This window comes from Solanum tuberosum, unplaced genomic scaffold, assembly GCF_000226075.1.
Source record: "Solanum tuberosum cultivar DM 1-3 516 R44 unplaced genomic scaffold, SolTub_3.0 scf00465, whole genome shotgun sequence".
Lineage (NCBI taxonomy): Eukaryota > Viridiplantae > Streptophyta > Magnoliopsida > Solanales > Solanaceae > Solanum > Solanum tuberosum.
The window spans coordinates 180,017-197,246 of NW_006239386.1; the positions used below are offsets into that span (position 1 = coordinate 180,017).

At 32.7% G+C, this 17,230-nt stretch overlaps 2 protein-coding genes and 2 long non-coding RNA genes across 4 annotated transcripts in view; 3 read left to right on the plus strand and 1 right to left on the minus strand.

Annotated features, from left to right (window-relative positions):
* LOC102584907 (uncharacterized) overlaps positions 1-2,680 on the plus strand; it is an 18,314-nt gene extending 15,634 nt beyond the window's left edge. Inside the window, exon 3 of the long non-coding RNA XR_368639.2 lies at positions 2,568-2,680. This is a non-coding gene — a long non-coding RNA (uncharacterized lncRNA). The remainder of the gene's footprint in view (positions 1-2,567) is intronic.
* A 2,792-nt stretch (positions 2,681-5,472) lies between these two features.
* On the plus strand, positions 5,473-5,898 carry LOC102584710 (uncharacterized). The gene is made up of 3 exons (XR_368638.2): positions 5,473-5,517; positions 5,603-5,669; positions 5,746-5,898. It is a non-coding gene; the product is annotated as an uncharacterized lncRNA (long non-coding RNA).
* Positions 5,899-8,516: 2,618 nt separating this feature from the next.
* Positions 8,517-10,939, plus strand: LOC102588207 (uncharacterized). The gene is made up of 5 exons (XM_015303658.1): positions 8,517-8,595; positions 8,691-8,810; positions 8,897-9,411; positions 9,601-9,634; positions 10,262-10,939. The coding sequence occupies exons 1-5, from the start codon at positions 8,518-8,520 to the stop codon at positions 10,937-10,939; spliced, it is 1,425 nt and encodes a 474-aa protein (XP_015159144.1). The 5' UTR covers position 8,517.
* A 718-nt stretch (positions 10,940-11,657) lies between these two features.
* Positions 11,658-16,853, minus strand: LOC102584367 (protein NUCLEAR FUSION DEFECTIVE 4-like). Its single transcript, XM_006363808.2, has 3 exons — positions 16,381-16,853; positions 12,709-13,649; positions 11,658-12,159 (listed from the first exon to the last, which is right to left on the minus strand). The coding sequence occupies exons 1-3, from the start codon at positions 16,690-16,692 to the stop codon at positions 11,682-11,684; spliced, it is 1,731 nt and encodes a 576-aa protein (XP_006363870.1). The 5' UTR covers positions 16,693-16,853; the 3' UTR covers positions 11,658-11,681.
* Positions 16,854-17,230: the final 377 nt, after the last annotated feature.

The following is a 17,230-nucleotide window of genomic DNA, read 5'->3' on the forward strand; positions in this document are numbered from 1 at the left end:
CGACCGGCGCCACCATCGCAGCAGTAGAGGAAGGTCGCGCGCAACTGCTGTGGGCGCGCAACTGCAGAGGAAGGTCGCGCCGCCTCCATCCCGACCGGCGCTGCCTCCATATCAGTTTTCTCAGTTCGCGTCACCATCCCCGACCTTCTTACTCAAGGTGAATTTTTAGAACCTCCATAAAAGATTACTTTTGTTTCTATTTAGTTGAAGTATCTCAAAATTAGAGTACTAATATACTTAGTTTTATTGATTGTTAGTTTTGATTGATTTGTTAGTTAGTAAGTGAATGATTTAGGGTTTTTGATTGTTAGTTTGAATTAGGGATTATTTGATTGTTAGTTTGTGTTTGTTGATTGTGAATTGAAAATTTTAATGTTAGGGTTAGTTTGAATTAGGGTATCTTAATTGAAATTCGATATTTCTTGAGTTAATTAGTTTGATTTTGGAATTGTAAGATTAGATTGAATTAGGTTATATAAGGAGTTGTTTGAATTTGGGTATTATTTGAGTTAGTTTGAATTATTATTGAGATTTTAGGACTAATGGTTTGAATTTGGGATTAGGAATAGCTAGCTAATTTTAATTTAGGATTTTAGCACTAGTTAGATTTTGGGATTTTAGGGCTAGTTTGAATTTGAGATTTTAAGACTAGTTTGAATTTTGAATTTAGGAGTAGTTTGAATTATTATTGAGATTTTAGGACTACTAATAGTTTGAATTTAGGATTTTAGCACTATAGTTTGATTTTTGAATTCTAGGAGTACTTTCAATTTGTGATTTTAAGGCTAGTTTGAATATGGAATTTAGGACTAATAGTTTGAATTATATTTGATATTTTAGGAATAATTAATAGTTTGAAGTTGGGACATTAACTAGCTAGTTTGAATTTAGAATTTTAGGGATTTGAATTACAACTTAATTAGAACTTATAATTAATTATAACTTGAATTTACTATAAATTGAACTTAATTAGGAATATGAACTTGAAATTATAACTTGAACTTGGAACTAATTAGCTTGAATATATAACTAATTAAGTTTAGAAATTAGATATGAACTTGAATTGAAACTTGAACTTATTAAAACTTGAATATATATTAATTAATGTGGTTTAGTTGGTGGATTTAGTGTTGTATTAAGTCAAAACTAAACTAGTTCAAGAGTTAAAGTTGTTTAAATAAGTTAAATTAATTAATGTGGTTTAGTTGGTGGATTTAGTGTTGTATTAAGTCAAAACTAAACTAGTTCAAGAGTTAAAGTTGTTTAAATAAGTTAAATTAATTAATGTGGTTTAGTTGGTGGATTTAGTGTTGTATTAAGTCAAAACTAAACTAGTTCAAGAGTTAAAGTTGTTTAAATAAGTTAAATTAATTAATGTGGTTTAGTTGGTGGATTTAGTGTTGTATTAAGTCAAAACTAAACTAGTTCAAGAGTTAAAGTTGTTTAAATAAGTTAAATTAATTAATGTGGTTTAGTTGGTGGATTTAGTGTTGTATTAAGTCAAAACTAAACTAGTTCAAGAGTTAAAGTTGTTTAAATAGGTTAAATTAATTAATGTGGTTTAGTTGGTGGATTTAGTGTTGTATTAAGTCAAAACTAAACTAGTTCAAGAGTTAAAGTTGTTTAAATAAGTTAAATTAATTAATGTGGTTTAGTTGGTGGATTTAGTGTTGTATTAAGTCAAAACTAAACTAGTTCAAGAGTTAAAGTTGTTTAAATAGGTTAAATTAATTAATGTGGTTTAGTTGGTGGATTTAGTGTTGTATTAAGTCAAAACTAAACTAGTTCAAGAGTTAAAGTTGTTTAAATAGGTTAAATTAATTAATGTGGTTTAGTTGGTGGATTTAGTGTTGTATTAAGTCAAAACTAAACTAGTTCAAGAGTTAAAGTTGTTTAAATAGGTTAAATTAATTAATGTGGTTTAGTTGGTGGATTTAGTGTTGTATTAAGTCAAAACTAAACTAGTTCAAGAGTTAAAGTTGTTTAAATAGGTTAAATTAATTAATGTGGTTTAGTTGGTGGATTTAGTGTTGTATTAAGTCAAAACTAAACTAGTTCAAGAGTTAAAGTTGTTTAAATAAGTTAAATTAATTAATGTGGTTTAGTTGGTGGATTTAGTGTTGTATTAAGTCAAAACTAAACTAGTTAAAGTTGTTAAGTTGTTTAAATAAGTTAAATTAAATAATGTGGTTTTGTTGATGGATTTAGTTGTTGGAATTAAGTCAAAACTAAACTAGTTAAAGTTGTTAAGTTGTTTAAATAAGTTAAATTAAATAATGTGGTTTTGTTGATGGATTTAGTTGTTGGAATTAAGTCAAAACTAAACTAGTTAAAGTTGTTAAGTTGTTTAAATAAGTTAAATTAAATAATGTGGTTTTGTTGATGCATTTAGTTGTTGGAATTAAGTCAAAACTACACAAGTTAACGTTAAAAAGTTGTTAAGTTGTTTAAATAAGTTAAAATAAATATGTCAAAACTAGTTAGACTTAGAAAGTGGTTAAGTTGTTTAAATAAATTCAAATGTTATTTAGTTGATGGAATTAAAATTATCATTATTGTTTGTGTAGATGAATCCTGATCGTAGTTGGATGTATAATAGAAACAATCCTGGTCGAGCGGGTATGATTCCAGAATTTGCAGAAGGTGTCACTAGATTTATAAATCATGCAAAGACACTTGATGATTTTCTAATTTCAAGATTGATTAGGTGTCCGTTTGTTAATTGTGAAAATGTGAGATATCATACAACAAAGACTATTGCTATGCATCTTATGATGAATGGATTCAAACCAGGGTATACTGTTTGGACTTTAAAATTATCATTATTGTTTGTGTAGATGAATCCTGATCGTAGTTGGATGTATAATAGAAACAATCTTGGTCGAGCGGGTTTGATTCCAGAATTCGCAGAAGGTGTACACTAGATTTATAAATCATGCAAAGACACTTGATGATTTTCTAATTTCAAGATTGATTAGGTGTCCGTTTGTTAATTGTGAAAATGTGAGATATCATACAACAAAGACTATTGCTATGCATCTTATGATGAATGGATTCAAACCAGGGTATACTGTTTGGACTAATCATGGTGAGGTTGAAAGTGACACTATGTTTAATAACTTTGTTGTCGGTGAAAGTAGTAGATCTACCGAGCATAATTATTTCCAAGGTTCTAGAATGTCAGATATGATTAATGATGCTTTTGGGATGCATTCTGATTTTGAACAAGGAGAAAATGTAGAAGAAGCTCCTAATGAAGAAGCAAACATCTTTTATGAACAATTGCGTGATTGTAGTAGTCCTTTCTTCAACGGGAGTCAACAATCTAAATTGTCTGTTGCAGTTAGATTGTTAAGTATCAAATCTGACAATAATATTTCTCAAGGAGCAATGGACTCTATGATAGATCTTATACAGGAATTAGTTGATCCCAATGTAGAGATTCATGATTCGTATTATAAAGCAAATGCATTGGTGTCTAAGTTAGGACTCTCATCGATAAGAATTGATTGTTGTGAAAAAAGTTGCATGTTACACTATAAGGAGGATGTCGATCTAGAGTCTTGTAAGTTTTGTAGTCACCTAGCTATAAGACTGGTTCTACCGGAAAGAAACTTGCTATTAAGGCGATGCATTATTTACCTCTTATATCAAGATTGAAGAGGTTGTATGTATCAAATAGCTCTGCTCCTCATATGAGATGGCACTGTGAAAATAGAAGGCCACCTAGTGTCACGTGTCATCCATCTGACGGAGAGGCTTGGAAACATTTTGATAGAACTTATCCATAATTTGCCGCTGAACCAAGGAATGTTAGGCTGGGTTTGTGTGTGGATGGTTTCACCCCTTTTTCAGTTGGGGCTGCACCATATTCTTGTTGGCCTGTGTTTATTACACTGTATAATCTTCCATTTGAGATGTGTGTGACAAGTCCATATATATTTCTGAATTGTGTCATTCCCGATCCAAGTAATCCAAAAAGCAAGATTGATGTGTACTTACAACCTTTGATTGATGAGTTGAAATTATTGTGGTCTAAGGGGGGTAGAAACATGGGACATTTCTCGTAAACAAAATTTCAACATGCGTGCTACTTTAATGTGGACTATTAATGATTTTCCTGCCTATGGAATGCTATCTGGATGGATGACTGCTGGAAAGTTAGCATGTCCCTACTGTATGGAAGATACTAAATCATTCACATTAAAACATAGCCGAAAAAAATTCATGGTTTGATTGTCACTGTCGATTCTTGCCACCTGATCATGAGTTTAGGAGAAAGAAATATGCATTTAAAAAGAATAAAACTGAACGAGATGGTCCACCCCCAGTATTAACGGGTGATGATATTTGGGAAAGGGTTCAAAATTTTCCAAAGGTAATTGAGGGTATGGTGTTGCACATAATTGGACTAAACAGAGTATATTCTGGGAGTTACCTTATTGGAAGGATAATTTGCTTAGACATAATCTTGATGTCATGCATATTGCAAAGAATTATTTTGATAATTTGTTTAACACTGTAATGGATGTGACTAGCAAGACAAAAGATAATGTTAAGGCGAGACTTGACTTACCAGAACATTGTAGATGACTGGAGTTGCATTTACAGGAGTCTGCCAACAACAAGTTACTTAAGCCCAAGGCTAGTTATTCATTCACAATGAAACAGAAGAGAAATTTGTGAGTGGGTGGAAAGCTTGAAATGCCAGATGAATATGCCTCAAATTTGGGAAAGAGGGTTGACATTGAGTGTGGAATATTACATGGGATGAAAAGTCACGACTGTCATGTTTTCATGGAACAATTACTTCCGATTGCTTTTTGTGGATTGCCTGAAAACATATGAAAACCAATGACAGAGATCAGTTTGTTCTTCAAAGACTTGTGTTCCAGCACATTGAGAGTAGAGAATCTGGTTCGGATGGCCAAAAATATAGTTGTTATTAGTAATAAGTTGGAGAAGATTCTTCCACCTGGGTTCTTTGATGTGATGGAACATCTTCCTATTCACCTTGTTCATGAAGCTCTACTGGGAGGTCCAGTTCAATATAGGTGGATGTATCCTTTTGAGCGGTAAGTAACTATAACACATTTATTCTTATTTCATAAATCGTTACGGTAAGTAACTATAACATATTTATTCTTATTTCATAAATCGTTTATATATCTTTTGAAATTATATATCTAATATAAAATTTTACAGGAGTATTGGCAAGTCTAAAAGGGGTATTAAGAATAAACATAGGGTGGAGGGCTGTATGGTTCAAGTATATCTAGCTAAAGAAAGATCCCACTTTTGATCTTACTACTTTGATAATTATGTGTCGTGTTTGAGAAACAGACCTAATCGACATGATGATATTGAGAATGATCCTGCAGTACAATCATTATCAATCTTCAACCAACCGGGTAAGGGTTCAAAAAAACGTACATTGCGCAAACTTATCGAAAAGGATAAAAAATCTGCAAAGCTTCATGTCTTGTTGAATTGTCCAGAAGTCCAACCCTTCTTAGAGTAAGAAAATTAAATATGTAAACAACATATATTAAACTCCGATTTTATTATAGAAACTAACTGTATTTTCAATGTGATTCTACAGTTATTTTGTGAGCCAATATGGTCATGATCAAGTGTTTCCATCATTTATAACGTGGTATACTAATTGGGTAAGATACACTTATTAAGAGATTAGTGTACTCTTCTTTCTACTAACATTGCTTTTAATTTACTAACCATATATAGGTCTACAATTCAGAAAATGCCGCCACATTTGATCAATTTTTCAAGGATATTTCTTGGGGACCGATTACAGTTCACACAATGTCCCAATATAACGTAAATGGTTTTAAATTTGCCACAGAGAAATACTCAAAGAATAAGAAAACTAATAATAGTGGTATTTGGGTTAAAGGTGATGATGGAAATCAAAATGAGAATGTTGATTATTTTGGCGTCCTACAGGAGATTGTAGACGTTGATTATTTTGGCGTCATACAGGAGATTGTAAAGTTGGAGTATTCGGGTTGGCCAATCAAAAGAATAGTACTTTTACAATGCAAGTGGTTTGATCCAACTTCAAGAGGTACGAGGGAGCTTAAGCAGCATAATATCACTGAAGTCAAGCACACTAGGAAGTATGAGGCTTATGATCCTTTTATTATTGCATAGAATGCTAAGCAAGTGTACTATGCTCCTTATCCGTTGCGTAGGGATAAGTCTGATTGGTGGGTTGTAAATCAAAACAAAACCGATGGGGCGAGTGGAAGTTGAGAATGAATTGGATGTTGCATAACAAAATGAAATATCAAGTGTTCATCAAGTAGTAGATGCTGAGTTAGAAATGAATTTGGAGCATCCTGATCATATTTTAGAAGAAGTTAATAGAGAAAAGTTAGATATGCCAACAAATATGGAGGAGGATGAGGAGGAAACTTTCGAAGAGGATGAATGGATAGATGAGGAGGAAACTTCCGAAGATGATGCATGTGAATGGATAGATGATGAAAAAACTTCCGAAGAGGATGAATAACAATTTGTATGTTTAGTTGGTGGATTTTTAGCTATTCATATTTGAGTATACTTTATATTTTAGTAGTTTTAACTTTTGTTCGACATTGTGAAAGACTATTTAGTAGTTTTAACGCGTCTTGCAAGATCGATTTGTGTCCATCTAGTGTTGATATTAAGCTTTAATTTAGGAATAATGTGTTTGTTAAGCATAAGTACCAACACTAGTTGATCCTATTGATGACAAAATTAATTTTCTTGCAAGATCAATTTGTGTTCATCTAGTACTGACACTTAGCTCAATTAATGACAAATAGTTCATGAGTCATGTCAAAGAATCCTTAGAATTGTAGAGTTTGATACATAGAAAAGAGTTCAATCTCACAAGTTACAGTTCAATGTAAGCCTCTTACATCGATTTTTAAGTAATGTAGGTAGATATTCTGAAACATGTGAACACACATTCCCTTTATTGATCATTGAATTTGCAGAAACTAAGTGTTGTGACTGGAAATGGAGAAAAAGAGTTTAGGGACAATATTACCACTTCTTTGAAATATAACTTGTAAATTGAACAACATTGCAACAGTTTTCAATAGTTTGATTTTTCAATTCTAGGAGTACTTTCAATTTGTGATTTTAAGACTAGTTTGAATTTGGAATTTAGGACTAATAGTTTGAATTATATTTGATATTTTAGGACTAATTAATAGTTTGAAGTTGGGACACTAGCTAGCTAGTTTGAATTTAGAATTTTAGGGACAAGCTAAAGTGAAATGCCCCAGGTGAAAGATAAATAGCAATTTGTATGTTTAGTTGGTGGATTTTTAGCTATTCATATTTGAGTATACTTTATATTTTAGTAGTTTTAACTTTTGTTCGACATTGTGAAAGACTGTTTGGATTAAGCCTTATGTTATGATAACTTTGTTTGATATATTTGTTCGACATTGTGACATTATTTTGTACTACTTTGTTTTAATCTTTATATTTAATTGATATAGATGGTAGATAAAGACAAGGGTAAATCAAAAAAATCCACCAATCCAAAAGAGAAATTTAAGGCCAATGCTATGAGAAGGCCCACTGGGGTCGTGATATCTGATGAGCCTTCTCGAGTTAATATTTCAAAAAGAGCCTCAGTTTCAACTACTCACTCGACACACCAGTCACATAAAGTCTCTACTCATGTGGCTCCACAATCTGGTTATACTATATCTACACCCACTGTGACACCTAGTTCGGGTTACCAAACATTGCAGGGCTATTCACATCTTGGTCGTGGGTCTACCATACCATCAGCTAGTGCTAGTCAGTGCAATAGTTTGAATACTAGTAGTGGATCAATTGGACTTTCCAATATTTATCTTGAATCCAATGGCTCAGAGCCTAATACTCCCACCACCCAGCACTCAGATGCACATGGTCCTCAGCCAGGCGATAGAGACAATTTTTGGAGACTCGTCATCGAGCCATTAGGATACAAGTATGATTTAATTATGTTTCATCTTTCATTTATCTATTTATATTTTAATTGATTGATTATTTTTTGTTTACTCTACTTCGTCAATGAACTCGTATTTCAGCTTACGTCCGGATTTGGGTATGGCAAAGATTATTTTAAAGTGCATCGGAACTCACTATAATGGTGTGTATCCGGATTGGAGTTCAATTCCACTTAACACCTAAGGGCAGATGTTCAATGAATTTAAGGTAATAATATATATAAATTAAATTCACATCATATACATTTAAATTCTCTAGTCATTTGAACAATAAATATTTAGTTATTTTTTATGACAGAAATATTATGTATGGGCTCCCGAACACGAGGATGACGTTCAAGTGAACTTCAAGCTTAAAGCTTCAAAGTTGCTTTCTAGCACATTTTGTGACTATCGAAGAGAAAATAAAATTCCTAAGTTTATGTTACCGGATCAATGGGCTTTATTACTGAAACATTGGAGTACTGATGAAAAATTTAAAAAGAGGAGTGATATTGGGAAGATGGCTGGCACATCAGAAAAGGGAGGCTCTTTGCACACTGGTGGAGCTATTAGCCAGGTTACTAGGAAGGAAAGAATGGTATACTTTCTTAATTTAGTAGACTAATTTTTTTCTTTTTTGATAAGTACTTTTTGGAGATTAATGAGATCACACTCTATTTATGTTATTTGCAGGAAAAAGAGTTGGGTAGGCCAGTAGCTGTATCAGAGATGTTCAAGGTTACTCACGTCAAGAAGAGTACGAACCCCACAGAAGAAGAAAGATGGATTGAGCCACGTGCTCAAGAGACATATGTAAGAACTCCATTCAAACTAATCTTTTTTGCTTTTCCTTATATATATTACATTCTTATTCGTAGAGTTTTTTGTTTAAATTACAGGATAGGTATATACGAATATCTCAGGAATATCGTAGTACTCTACCTCTTGAGAGTCAGGACAGACCATTTACACAAGAAGAAAATGAGAATCTTTGGAAACAGAGTGCTGGTGAACTGATTAGAGGTTCAGTCTATGGCTATCCAGAAAAGGCGTATCAGAAGAAGAAGTCTTGGTATTGTGGTTCATCATCCTCAAGCTTTGATGGCGGGGATAGAGAGACAATATCTGCAATGGAGAGTAAGATAGCTTATCTCAATGCCGAGCTTGCTGTTGTAGCCGAAAGAGAGAAGAAGAGAGAGAAGGAGATTGCGGCAGCAAAGGAGGTAGAGAACAAGAGGTATGCAGCGCTTCAGGCCCAACTAACTTTTCTTTTTGAATCAAGAAGTATTCTTCCTCCATGTCCGGCCAATAGTGATGGATCTGATCAGGAGGGTGATGAGAATGATAAGTCTGATAAGGAAAGTGAGGGTGATGAGAATGGTAAGTCTGATAAGGAGAGTGAGGGTGATGAAAAGTAGTTGTAACTATTTGGCATTTTAGACTTCTATATTTTTGGAATTGTTTAATTTGATCGTATTTTAGTTTATTTTGAAGTTGGATGAAGTTTATTTTGAAATAGTTTAATGTATATGTTGAAAATATTGTGTTGTTTTGGCTGGATGAAGTTTATTTGGCTTTGGGTTGTTTTGGTATAAATATGCAGGTGGGCAACTAAAAATTGCAGCAATTTGCTGCCTGTATTGCAGCAAAAAACCGACCTCCGGAGGTCGGAATTTCAACATTACAAAAATAAAAAATACCGACCTCCGGAGGTCGGAATTTCAACATTACAAAAATAAAAAATACCGACCTCCGGAGGTCGGAATTTCAACATTACAAAAATAAAAAATACCGACCTCCGGAGGTCGGAATTTCAACATTACAAAAATAAAAAATACCGACCTCCGGAGGTCGGAATTTCAACATTACAAAAATAAAAAATACCGACCTCCGGAGGTCGGAATTTCAACATTACAAAAATAAAAAATACCGACCTCCGGAGGTCGGAATTTCAACATTACAAAAATAAAAAATACCGACCTCCGGAGGTCGGAATTTCAACATTACAAAAATAAAAAATACCGACCTCCGGAGGTCGGAATTTCAACATTACAAAAATAAAAAATACCGACCTCCGGAGGTCGGAATTTCAACATTACAAAAATAAAAAATACCGACCTCCGGAGGTCGGAATTTCAACATTACAAAAATAAAAAATACCGACCTCCGGAGGTCGGAATTTCAACATTACAAAAATAAAAAATACCGACCTCCGGAGGTCGGAATTTCAACATTACAAAAATAAAAAATACCGACCTCCGGAGGTCGGAATCCAAATTCCAAGAAAAAGAGTCCATGTAATTGTCAATGGTGTAGATGAAATTTTTTTTTGTGAAGATTCAAGATTAGGTCATGATTTTGGGTCCAAAATAGGTTTACCACAAAATGCAACCATAGTACTTGGTGTAGCTGGAAGATTAGTAAAAGATAAAGGACACCCTTTACTTCATGAAGCATTTTCACAACTCAAAGAAAAATACCCTAATGTTTATTTAATAGTAGCTGGCTCTGGACCTTGGTTACAAAGGTACAAAGATTTAGGACCTCAAGTTATAGTTTTAGGTTCAATGAATCCATCTGAATTAAAAGCATTTTATAACTCAATAGACATATTTGTGAATCCAACACTTAGACCACAAGGACTTGATCTTACATTTATGGAAGCAATGATGAGTGGGAAACCAATTATGGCTTCAAGGTTTCCAAGTATAAAAGGAACAATTGTTGTGAATGATGAATATGGATTTATGTTTACACCAAATGTGGAGTCATTGGTTGAAGCACTTGAAAGAGTAGTTGAAGAAGGAAGAGGGAAATTAGCAAGAAGAGGAAAGGCTTGTAGGGAATATGCATCTTCTATGTTCACTGCAAAGAAAATGGCTTTGGCTTATGAAAGATTGTTCCTTTGCATTAAGAATGAAACATTTTGTACCTACCATTAATATATTAGTAGTATTATTTTGTGTGGAAATATTTGATGTTATTTGTTAGTACTTTGGGGAGATTAGATTCTTGATAGGTATATATGAAAAGTGTTCAAGTTGTATGTACTGATGTTATTGAAATCTACACAATCATGATACTTGTTTTGATGGGAGGCTATTCAATGTATTTTTTTCCAAATAAGTATACTAACTTTGTCACAATCCAACTTAGGACAATGACCAACTTAGGAGCTAGTGCTCCAAGAACACCTTTTCAATTTGAATGAGTTGTGACTTTTTTGATGGATTGTGACTTTTTCAAAGGGTTGTAACTATTCTAACAAGGCGTACTAAGCACTTCTTCATACTATACTTAGTTGGCTAGAAATAGAGGAGTTTCCTCTCTATTTTTTAACTACGAATTTTTTAAGTTTTCTACTCTTTTTGATCTTCTTAAAAACGTAAGTGTCATTTGCCGTCATTGAGTGAGTACAAAATTCAGCTAAATTTGAGGCACCCCACTATTTTGCTAAAGTAAATCATTCTATCATATAAGGATATATTTCAGAACCTCAAATACTTAAGGGGAGTAATTCCTTTAAGGATACATAGTGAATTCACTGAGCTCGATTTATCATTCTTTCATCTTGATTTATTATTATTATTATTATTATTATTTTAGAATAGTGTTTACTATTCATATTTCATTGAATACAAAATTTAGCAGATAACAAACTTCAAGATGATCATTCCAACAAACTTAGCTTATCCTACGATTTTGCTCGAATCGCTCATAAGCAGGTCGAGTTCTTAAGAACAACAATACACTTGAAACAAGTCCTAATATGGCAAGACAACCCCACCAAATAAAAGTTGAAAAGTAGCATTTTCTCCCCATACAAACTACTGAATCATTAACCATCTGTATTGAAAAAGTAGCAAAACCAGCAGCAGCAGCATTATTGTCATAAATAAGAGCAGCAAGGAAACCATAGACAAGTGATCCAATTGGGATATTTGTGATGAGAATGTTGTGGTTTACTCCAACACTATTTGGTCCAAAGAGTTCTGATGTTATTGACACTGCTGCAGCAAAGATGAATCCTGAACTCAAGCCAATTAGAGCTGTTCCTGCTTGAAGTGCTGCCTCATTTCCACTTGCTGCTACTAAGAAGAATGCTATTGGTGTTGGAACTAATGCTATTGCTAGCCATCCTGTTCTTGCAAAATAAAACTTCCTGCCAAAGAAATTCCTTCATTTTCAATTGCAACTCTAATTATAACAAATTCATGATCTAGAGTCAGTTGGTTCAGAATGTGCGTGATTTTATTACATGTATACATTTTTTAATTTGTTATTTTTCACAAATGTATTTATAGACCTTGTCCTAAATCCACCTTTGCGCCTAATGCAATAACTAAAGCCGGTATACAGAGTGTCATGATCCATTTCCTCAATGGGGGGAAGTCAGGAATATCGCCTAGGGTGTTCAAGTTTTAATATTTTAAAGTAATTTCTGGCCTATATATACTGTTTAATATTGGTAAAACTTTGAAAATACATATCTAGACACATTAATTCGTCCTCATTGTGTCTCGCGGACAACTAACACATAAATTTTGGAGGTATCTAGATGCTCATCTTGAAAGTTGGAAGTTTCGTTATCATTTGAAGCCAAGTTAAGTTTAACGGGCAACCTTTCACTCTATCTATGTGACTACACCACTTCCCTACCCTTTGATACAAAATATGAAAACAGAGTAAAAGTGAGGTTTTAATTACTTACAATCTGATGAAATCTGGAGCTGCAGAGAGCAAACGACCAAAGAAGGAGAAGGACGAGTACAAGGTAATAAGAGTAGAAGTCATTGAAGTATGTCCAAGTGATTGTGCAATTTGTCCAAGATTGTTACTATACACAAGCCCAATTGTTCCTCCACAAAAGTAAGCAAAATAATATAACCAAAAATCCACTCTTTTAACCAACATTTCCGCCTTATGTTCTTCTCCAAGCATAAACAATTGATCCTCCCCAATCATTTTCCCACAACATGATCCTTCATCACCATCTCCACTACTCCTAATAAACCTCGTTAGGCTTAATGTAAGAGTCGGTCCATCGCCATTTACACCATAAGACGTTACACTAATCTGGCTATTCTCGCGACTAAGAAACTCTCTATGAAATTCAAGATCGTCATCATCCACTAGAAGGAAGCCGGAACCTTGAAGAGTAAAACTAGAGAACACCTTACGTTGAAACCAATCGCGTGCATAAATAATCCCAGGAATGCCTAATGGAAGGACTAGTAATAAAATGGCACCACCAAAAATGACACGAGCAGTTGATAAATCATTTGAATGTACAAAGAGAAGATAGAAGCCAGTAATAATAGCAAGGAAATTTAGCAGGACGAAAATGAGTTGTTCGTGTTTGATGGAATCAGAAGGCAGGGGATCGACAGGGGGTTGTCGAAGAATTGGGATAAGTGATACAATTGAAGTGAATAGAGGAATGAAAGCATTAAGAAGAAGGTAAATGTGAGTTGAAGAAGGGTTTAATGAAATTGCAGCAAGGTTGTATAAGGCTGCACTAACTCCATTAAAACTTACAGTAAGTGCAAGTGCTAATGGTCTATTAGAAGGGAAATTTTTTATGCAGAGAACAAAACAAACTGTGTTGAACCATGTGATGCTGCTTCCAGCTAACAAGCATAGGAAAAATACCTGCAATGATTAGGCAATAGTCGCGAATTCAGAATTCAGAGTTAGTACGTTTATATAATGCATATATAATTCGAGCCAAAAAACAATAGGTTTGTTTGAACTCACAAAAATCGCGTTAATTAATCAAAGGAGATGACAGATTTACAAGCAAACCATGAATTAATATACTTCATTTTTAATTTCCATTAATAAGAAATGATTTGTTTAATTTGTCCTTAAGAAAGTAATGATTTTGGTTGTTAGGATTTTTAAATGCTAACGGTTTGAAATAGACACATAACTGATGTAAGATATGGAAAATTCTGGAACTCATGGACCAAATGAAATGGACATGGAGCCAGAATTTTCATTAAAAGGTTCAAAATATAGATTAGTAACCATACAGTTGGAATTCAACATTTAATCTACGTACATAAAAAAAAATTTAACTACAATATTCTTTCTGTTCCACTTTATATGAGTTACTTTCCTTTTTAGTCGGTCTAAAAAAATAATGATTTTTAATTATACAAATATCTATCACTTATTTTAGATCACAATTTTTTTTAAAAAAAATATTTAAATTTTATACTGGTTCAAACTAACTCATATAAAATTGAACGAATTTTGGATAATTTTTGGCCAGAGGATCTCATACACACAAGAAATAACACATGTAATATAAGGACAAGTGTCTCTTTCTCCTGTTACTAACAAAACGTTGGGATTTTTTTTAGGAGAACCATAATTTGGACCACTGTGAATGAAGTGTCTGGTGTAATATATACCAGACTTATATTCATAGACACTTCACCACGGCCACTAATATTTATGTGGTCTTAAATATCTGTAATTTATGATTTATAACACATAATTTTATTAGAAGGGAAATTTTTTATGCAGAGAACAAAACAAACTGTGTTGAACCATGTGATGCTGCATCCAGCTAACAAGCATAGGAAAAATACCTGCAATGATTAGGCAATAGTCGCGAATTCAGAATTCAGAGTTAGTACGTTTATATAATGCATATATAATTCGAGCCAAAAAACAATAGGTTTGTTTGAACTCACAAAAATCGCGTTAATTAATCAAAGGAGATGACAGATTTACAAGCAAACCATGAATTAATATACTTCATTTTTAATTTCCATTAATAAGAAATGATTTGTTTAATTTGTCCTTAAGAAAGTAATGATTTTGGTTGTTAGGATTTTTAAATGCTAACGGTTTGAAATAGACACATAACTGATGTAAGATATGGAAAATTCTGGAACTCATGGACCAAATGAAATGGACATGGAGCCAGAATTTTCATTAAAAGGTTCAAAATATAGATTAGTAACCATACAGTTGGAATTCAACATTTAATCTACGTACATAAAAAAAAATTTAACTACAATATTCTTTCTGTTCCACTTTATATGAGTTACTTTCCTTTTTAGTCGGTCTAAAAAAATAATGATTTTTAATTATACAAATATCTATCACTTATTTTAGATCACAATTTTTTTTAAAAAAAATATTTAAATTTTATACTGGTTCAAACTAACTCATATAAAATTGAACGAATTTTGGATAATTTTTGGCCAGAGGATCTCATACACACAAGAAATAACACATGTAATATAAGGACAAGTGTCTCTTTCTCCTGTTACTAACAAAACGTTGGGATTTTTTTTAGGAGAACCATAATTTGGACCACTGTGAATGAAGTGTCTGGTGTAATATATACCAGACTTATATTCATAGACACTTCACCACGGCCACTAATATTTATGTGGTCTTAAATATCTGTAATTTATGATTTATAACACATAATTTTAACTTTTTGATAGACAGCTTAAAGTGAATTCAAAAGACTAAAAATAAGCTTAGTATATAACCTTTGTCATGATAAGAAAAGGGGTAGAATAATTCATGCTTTAACACTAGTAATAAAAAAAGGATAAAAGAAAATGAGGCAACCATAAAGATATTCTAGCATGTTCTATATACTTCTGGTATTTTTTTATTTTTTCAAAAAAAAAAAAAGGGTTTGGCTATTCAATGATTATATTTTGACCTTTTACGGATTAAAATAAATATCTAATTACTGAAGTTGACACTACATTAACTATTTATTTAAATAATAAAATAATAAGCCCAACACAACGATTTCATTTGAAAACAATTACAACTAAAATTAGTATAGATAATTATATTATGAATTTAGAAGTAAAACGTGATTAATTAGACAGCTAAAAGCCTAAAAATATCATTATAAAAAACAATAAGTCAATACACTACAAAATGAAAAAGAAAAAAATAATCTTAATTTGACACAAGTTCACACTAGTACTATTATTTAATATAGGCATCACATATATACGCCCTTTTAACAATTTTGTGTGTGCACAAATAAATATTTAAACTCGTATAAAATTGAACAAGTAGAAACATGAGTACTACATGACGTAACACACGTAGGACTCAAATTGCCACGTAGGATACATGTGTTTGTTTGTTTAACCTTCTATAAGTTTAAGCATCTACTTGTACATACATTCAAAGTTGAAAGATATAAATATGTACTGAAACCAAATTATATAGCATATTTATATATTATGTCTTTTAATATATTTATGATATAACAGATAATCTGTCTTATTTTTCAAACTAACTTAATAGACAATATCACTTGGGAGTAAAAAAACTTAAAAATTATCCAAATTTCAAAATAGTCAAAAAGATAAGTAAGAATAATACTAACCACAAAATAAGGCAATGTAACGAAGTCAAGAATGATAAGCCATTGAATTCCATAACCAAACAACCCCATAAAAGCAGCTACAAACATGACAGACCACAACGGCATATACATCAGCGCTAATCCCGATGACCATCCCAACGCTTTTCCGAGATCGGACGCCGTCGCCAGGTAGTTCAACTGAACCTGTGAAATTCCCAAAACAGCCTTCAACTCCGACGAGTAAGCTGAGAAGTCGAAATTCGTTCCGGTGAACGCTTGAATCCAGATAGTCGCTACCAAAATCATCCATTTTCGCGATTCATATCCTGTCATATTAATCACAAATGCCTACCTAGCTCGATAAATCTAAGTTTTTTAGCAAAATAACTTAATTTTAAATTTGTGTTCTGTCCGGAGTTTACGTGGCCTAATTTATATGCGCTTGTTAAAACTATTCAAAATAGAGAAATACAATAAGTAGTCCCCTATGGCTTTTTTTGACCGTGATAGGAAATGAAGACATGCGACCTTGGTTATTTGTGTTTTTTTATTGATATTCATGAGTCATGAAATACAATTCTAGAATTAATCCTGGTTGACGTTATGGTGATGTAATCAGAGAGTAACACCCCTAATTATTTGTAGAGTTGTTTAATCTGGAATTTCGGGTTTGAGTTTTTTGAAATAGAGAATAGTTATATTAAATGATAGTGTAAAAGCGCGTATTATATAAGGTTGATATAGCATGTATAAATACAAGTGTTTAAATTGTAATGTTGTATATCGTATATATTTTTAGCTGGACTATCACTTGATGATTAGTGAAATACAAAACGTACGGTCTAAAAAGGCTGTCTACAAAATAAATAAA

Excerpts from the sequence above, each read along its gene's own strand:
- LOC102588207 (XM_015303658.1), top strand. The coding sequence starts at position 8,518 with ATGGCTGGCACATCAGAAAAGGGAGGCTCTTTGCACACTGGTGGAGCT. Across the intron at positions 8,596-8,690 it reads TTACTAGGAAGGAAAGAATG|GAAAAAGAGTTGGGTAGGCC; the intron begins GTATACTTTCTT and ends TGTTATTTGCAG. Across the intron at positions 9,412-9,600 it reads GAGAGTGAGGGTGATGAAAA|GTGGGCAACTAAAAATTGCA; the intron begins GTAGTTGTAACT and ends ATAAATATGCAG.
- LOC102584367 (XM_006363808.2), bottom strand. The coding sequence starts at position 16,692 with ATGACAGGATATGAATCGCGAAAATGGATGATTTTGGTAGCGACTATC. Across the intron at positions 13,650-16,380 it reads TTACATTGCCTTATTTTGTG|GTATTTTTCCTATGCTTGTT; the intron begins GTTAGTATTATT and ends TAATCATTGCAG. Across the intron at positions 12,160-12,708 it reads GCTCCAGATTTCATCAGATT|GAAGTTTTATTTTGCAAGAA; the intron begins GTAAGTAATTAA and ends TTTCTTTGGCAG.